The following is a 6703-nucleotide window of genomic DNA, read 5'->3' as shown; positions in this document are numbered from 1 at the left end:
AACACTTACAGTGTACAGCAGATAAGACAATAAGCCTAGCTAAAAATGTCTTTTTAAGATTGTCCATCCTTTATTAAAGACAATATTTCATAGAGGTACAGCTAAGAGCGGAATCGGCATCCGCTCTGGCACTCTTTTGAAGAGTTTAGGCACGGACCGGGGTACTTTAGGAACATTGAGTTACAATGATGCGCCAAAAATGGCTGACACTTGCCCTGTTTTCGGCAGCTGACATTACATCAATGGGTAACATTGAGTAGCACTAGGTATATAGGCGGTCCAACGTTCACGTGAGCTGTCACACAGTGTAGTGACGCAGAGAGGTACAAACTGGCCCTCCCAAGTACGCGGCTAAGGTATTCCTACTTTCCTTGTTCCGAGATTCTCCTTTCGCCTTCCGCAAGGACATTTTCCAATTCTTCGCGACTATGCTCTAGAGAACACGTTTCCGACGCACACTGTTGTACGGTAGCGAAACACTGCCAATCACAATGCTTTCGAGTGCACGCAGCCGGCACCAGCCGTCTAGGCGCCAACCCAATCAGATACCCAACGTGCGGGGTTGTGGTTCGGGCATAGAAATTGTGGCGATCTTCGAGCTTCAGCAACGCAATCGAACCCACCGACGTTTCATGCTAATATCACGGCGGCTTTCTGCAGTAGGTAATTCGCCCCTAGTATTAGGTGTCTCTCTCAACTTCGGCTACTGATTGCTGTCCTGCAGATCAAGTGAACTCAGAGCCGTCCAACCCTCCACCCGGCCTCCTTTGCTGCCGACGAACATCCATACAATCAGTTCGCCAGTCTTTGGACGATGCGCCTCCTAGAGCGCGATGATACCGGCCAGTTCTACCTGACGAAGCCCTTACCGGACGACGCGATCATTCCGCCTTACGCGATACTTTCACACACATGGGGCGATGAAGAGGTCCTCTTCAGAGACCTAGTGGACGGTACGGCCAAGAAGAAAGCGGGCTATGCTAAGATTCAGTTTTGCGGAGATCAAGCCTGGCGCGATGGGTTGAAATACTTCTGGATCGACACCTGCTGCATCGATAAGTCCGACGCTGCCGAGCTTCAGCATGCTCTTCACTCCATGTTTCAGTGGTATCGCGGTGCGGAAAAATGCTATGTCTATCTTACAGACGTCTCAACACGCAAGCGGGACGCCGACGGCAATTGTAATTGGGAACTCGCTTTTCGAAATTGCAAATGGTTCACGCGTGGATGGACTCTCCAAGAGCTGATTGCTCCAACTGCGGTCGAATTCTTCTCTAAAGAGGGTGCGTACCTAGGAGATAAGCGGTCTCTGGGACAACAAATTTGCAACGCAACTGGCATTCCTCTCGGAGCTCTTCAGAGCAATGCATTGTCCGATTTCAGCATTGAAGAACGGATGTCGTGGGTTAAAAACCGCAACACGACACGCAAGGAAGACAAAGCATACTCGCTATTCGGCATCTTTGACGTATGCATGCCCATTCTCTACGGTGAGGGAGAAGACAGAGCATTCAAGCGGCTGCGCGAGGAGATCAGCAAGGATGATCGCTACCTGGCCAATCTGCATTCTACCGATCCACGCCTCGACAAAAAGCGCATCGAAGAGGCAAAGGGCGGACTCCTTGTCAATGCTTACCGCTGGGTTCTCGACAGCCCCAACTTTCACCGATGGCATGACCGGTCGGAGAGCCGTCTTCTCTGGATCAAAGGCGATCCTGGCAAGGGCAAGACCATGTTGCTCTGCGGCATCATCAACGAGGTAGAACAAGCTATTGTTGCTGGGGGCCACTGCCACAACTTAGCTTATTTCTTCTGTCAAGCTACCGACTCACGCATCAATAACGCAACTGCCGTGCTGCGTGGCTTGACCTACCTCCTCGCCCGCCAGCAACCACGTCTTCTCTCCCACGTTCGGAAGTATATCGACGCGGGGAAATCGCTGTCCGACACAAATGCGTGGGTTGCCTTGTCGGATATTTTAACGGAAATGCTTGAAGATCCAAACCTGAAGGCAACCTACCTGGTCGTTGACGCTCTTGACGAATGCGTGGTCGACCTGCCAAAGCTTTTAGACCTGGTCGTCCGCGTCTCGTCCGACCGTGTGAAATGGCTCTTATCAAGCCGGAACGAGATTACTATCGAAAGAAAGCTGAGATCTGATGATAAGCGGACGAGACTTAATCTTGAGCTGAAGGCAAATGCGATGCAGGTGTCTTACGCCGTCAACTTATACATCGATGACAAGTTATCCGGTCTCAAACCACTTCAGGATAACACGCTGTTAGAAGATGGAACTCTACTAAAAGATCGAGTGCGAGATATTTTACGCGACAAGGCAAACGGCACGTTCCTCTGGGTGGCCCTCGTCGTACAGGAACTTAGCGAAGAGGATGTTGAGAGCTGGCATGTTCTCCAAATTGTGGAAGAAGTGCCGCCGGGCCTGGACGGGATGTACGATCGCATGTTGAATGAGATCAAGCGGCACGGGCGGGACTCGGAACACTGCCGGCGCATACTCTCGACAGTGACGGTAGCATACAGGCCACTTCACTTGACCGAAATCGGCGCCTTGTCTAGATTACCGGAACAGATTACAAAATCGACGGAGAATGTGAAGATAATCGTTGCCAAATGTGGGTCGTTTCTCACAGTCCGAGACAACCAGATCTACCTGATCCATCAATCAGCCAAGGACTTTCTGCTCGCCAGGGGAACGCAGCAATCTCCTCGAGACGCATTCAACTGGGTCTTCAGTCGGGGAATAGAGGATGCACACCACATTATCTTCTCAAGGTCGCTCGATATGATGTCCGCCGTATTGCGACGCGATATATACAGCTTAGAAGCGCCTGGATTCCCAATCGGCGAGGTTCAAACGCCATCTCGAGACCCACTGGTCACAGTACGGTACTCGTGCGTCTTCTGGGTTGATCATCTCTGCGCCTCGATATCCGATAAAGACACGCCGCAACGCAACACACTGGATGTGGTCCAAACCTTCCTTGAGCAGAAGTATCTTTACTGGCTCGAAGCTCTCAGTTTACTCCGAGCAATGTCGGAGGGTGTCATTGCTATAAGACAGCTTGAAGGGCTACTCGTAAGTATAAATAACTAGCGCCAGAGAACCATGCTAATAGAGATGCAGGGGCGTACTGATCAAAGGCAGCTAACAACCTTTGTTCGAGATGCACATCGGTTCGCTCTCTCCTACAGATGGATAGTCGAGCAAGCTCCTCTTCAAGTGTACACTTCAGCCCTTATATTTGCACCAGTTTGCAGTTTGGTGAAGAAGAAATTTAAGACAGAAGAACCTAGCTGGATCAGTACGAAGCCAGTAGTAGAAGCGGACTGGAATGCATGCCTCCAGACGCTAGAAGGCCATCGTAGCTCGGTTTGGTCGGTCGCCTTCTCACCGAACGGCCAGCGGCTCGTATCGGGTTCTGACGACCGTACTATCAAGATCTGGGATCCCACCTCAGGGCAATCTCTCCAGACGCTAAATGGCCATTATAGCTCAGTTCGGTCGGTTGCCTTCTCACCGGACGGCCAGCAGCTCGCATCAGGTTTTAGCTATGGTACTATTAAAATCTGGGATCCTATCTCGGGACAATCTCTCCAGATACTGGAAGGCCATAGTGCTTCGGTTCAGTCGATTACCTTCTCACCGAACAGCCAGAGGCTCGCATCGGGTTCTGATGATAATACTATCAAGATCTGGGATCCCACCTCGGAACAATATCTCCAGACGCTAAAGGGCCATAGTAACTCGGTTTACTCAGTTACCTTCTCACCGGACGGGCAGCGACTCGTATCGGGTTCTGACGATCGTACTATTAAGATCTGGGATCCCACCTCAGGGCAATGTCTCCAGACACTAGAAGGCCATAGTAACTCGGTTCGGTCGGTTGCCTTCTCACCGGACGGCCAGCAGCTCGTATCGGGTTCTGACGATCGTACTATTAAGATCTGGGATCCCACCTCAGGGCAATGTCTCCAGACACTAGAAGGCCATAGTAACTCGGTTCGGTCGGTTGCCTTCTCACCGGACGGCCAGCAGCTCGTATCGGGTTCTGACGATTGTACTATCAAGATCTGGGATCCTATCTCGGGGCAATATCTCCAGACACTAAAGAGCCATAGTAACTCGGTTTACTCGGTCGCCTTCTCACCGGACGGGCAGCGACTCGTATCGGGTTCTAACGATCATACTATTAAAATCTGGGATCCCACCTCGGAACAATATCCCCAGGCACTAAATAGCCATAGTAACTCGGTTTACTCGGTCGCCTTCTCACCGGACGGGCAGCGACTCGTATCGGGTTCTGACGATCGTACTATTAAGATCTGGGATCCCACCTCAGGGCAATGTCTCCGGACGCTAGAAGGCCATCGTTACTCGGTTTACTCTGTCGCCTTCTCACCGGACAGCCAGCAGCTCGCATCAGGTTCTAGTAATGGTACTATTAAAATCTGGGATCGTACCTCAGGGCAATCTCTCCAGACGCTAGAGGGCTATAGTGCTTCGGTTTATTCGGTTACCTTCTCGCCGAACGGCCAGCGGCTCGCACTAGGTTTTAGTAATGGTACTATCAAAATCTGGAATCCTACCTTAGGACAACACTTCCAGACGCTAGAAGGCCATAATGCCTCGGTTTGGTCGGTTGCCTTCTCACCGGACGACCAGCGGCTCGCATCGGGTTCATACAATGGCTCTATAAAGATCTGGGATCTCGCCTCGGAGCGATGTCTCCAAAAGCTAAAAGGCCATCGTCGCTCGGTTCACTCCATCGCCTTCTCACCGGACGGCCAGCGGCTCGTATCGGGCTCCTACAATGATACTATTAAGATCTGGGATCTCGCCTCGGAGCGATGTCTCCAAAAGCTAAAAGGCCATCGTCGCTCGGTTAACCCGGTCGCCTTCTCACCGGACGGCCAGCGGCTCGTATCGGGCTCCTACAATGATACTATTAAGATCTGGGATCCTACCCCGGAGCAATATTTCCAGTCGCTAAAAGGCTATCGTCGCTCGGTTAACCCGGTCGCCTTCTCACCGGACGGCCAGCGGCTCGCATCGGATTCATGCAATGATAATACTATTAAGATCTGGGATCCCACCTCAGGCGAATGTCTCCAGATGCTAAAAGGTCATCCTGACTCGGTTCGGTCGGTCGCTTTCTCGGTAGATAATCTAGGGATGTACGGGTATAGCTTGGGGGAAGACCAGACCTGGATTATTTGCAATGGCCGGAACGTATTATGGTTACCACCTGAATACCGCCCAAACTGTTCTGCCGTCCATAGGCAGATGATATCTATTGGCTGTCGATCGGGGCGAGTTTTTATTATTGGCTTCTCGCGATATATTTAATACCTTTCAAGTTCTCTGCAATTTATATTCTTTATTTGTTTTTCTAGATTGACAGCGGAGAAGGGTATAGGAGGATGGATCAATTTATAGATATTTTGGGATTCTAGCATTTTCTAACGGTGCTTATATATGCTACTTCGAGAAGGCAAATCAACTTGGGATTTTTTTCTCTTCGGACTACGTGACGAAAATGGTGGGTGGCGGTCTTAACATCGCACTGCCGGTTATGTGACAACGTGAGATCAAGTGCTCCAGCACGTGATTGCTACGCAAAGAGGACACCTGTCCTCTGTGACTCACCTTTGCCATAGAGAACAGACATCGCCACTCACATACATCTGGCTCCCCCAGCGCCGTCTCGAAATGGATTCAGAGGACTCTGCAAATGATTGGTCCAGTGGCGACAAGCCGTAACGCCAACTTCATAGTGCCGCGAGTTCCGTGAGTCAGCCAGTTCGTGGCGCGAAGCTGCCGCAACGGAGCGAGTTGCGGCCTGCTCGTAACACCCTCCCATTCGTGCCGTACGAGGACTGGGTCCCAGGCTAGTTATATGAAGGACACCCACCCTTTTGCATGCGCTATATTATAGAATGGAAGTTGATATTGAATAAGAGAGTAGCGGCCAAGCAAACCGAAGAAAACCTTGTGGTGGCTCCAAGCGACTTCTGGAATGAAGAGCTGGTATCTAAGATCGCCGATATCGTGCAGTCGACGGGCAAGTCATATAGAGCCGATACGACGACGATTGTCATCTCCGTGAACGACCGTTCCGAAAGAGATATAACAAAGTACTTTAAAGAGCTGAAGGTTGACTGGCCGGTAGTAGAGAGGCAACTTCAATCGTGGAGCCACCTTCTCCGTATTAGCAAGACCTTAAGAGTTAACGTCTCGTTTAACTATATAGAGAGCGGGAAAGGGAACTGCACTACTGGACGGGGGGCTACTACTATTCAGCTCGCTGAGAGGGATGTTCGGCTCGATACGGAGTAGGTAGCCTCTGGTGCACTGGACGGCTGGAGGTAGGTCTATACCATATTTAGGTGCCTAGAACCCCCGTGCAATCGGGGACCTTACTGCTAATAGGATCCTGATTCGAAGAAACACTATAAGCTTATAGGCTATTACTTAAGGAGTTTTACCAAGTCCGTATAGCAAAGCTGTAAACTAGAGAGATATAATAACGTTCTATAAGATATCCGGATACAGTTATATACTGAAGATCAATAGTATTATAACTATAAGTAAAAGCGACGAGACTCAAACTTATGTATATCCGGCCAACCTATAGTTATTAATAATTATATTCCAGCCTATCCTAGCCAACCCGTAACTAAC

General features: G+C 50.3%; 1 protein-coding gene across 1 annotated transcript; it reads left to right on the top strand.

Annotated features, from left to right (window-relative positions):
- Positions 1-814: 814 nt before the first annotated feature.
- Positions 815-5368, top strand: MFIFM68171_02238 (Beta transducin-like protein HET-E2C; the record flags this gene model as incomplete). The annotated part of the gene is made up of 2 exons (XM_071057660.1): positions 815-3097; positions 3146-5368. The coding sequence occupies 2 exons, from the start codon at positions 815-817 to the stop codon at positions 5366-5368; spliced, it is 4506 nt and encodes a 1501-aa protein (XP_070913761.1).
- Between the last annotated feature and the right edge of the window lie 1335 nt (positions 5369-6703).

Source organism: Madurella fahalii, assembly GCF_045866475.1.
Source record: "Madurella fahalii IFM 68171 DNA, scaffold_1, whole genome shotgun sequence".
NCBI classification, from domain to species: domain Eukaryota; kingdom Fungi; phylum Ascomycota; class Sordariomycetes; order Sordariales; genus Madurella; species Madurella fahalii.
The sequence above is the reverse complement of the archived record's forward strand: the minus strand, read 5'-3'. Positions and strand labels throughout refer to the sequence as shown.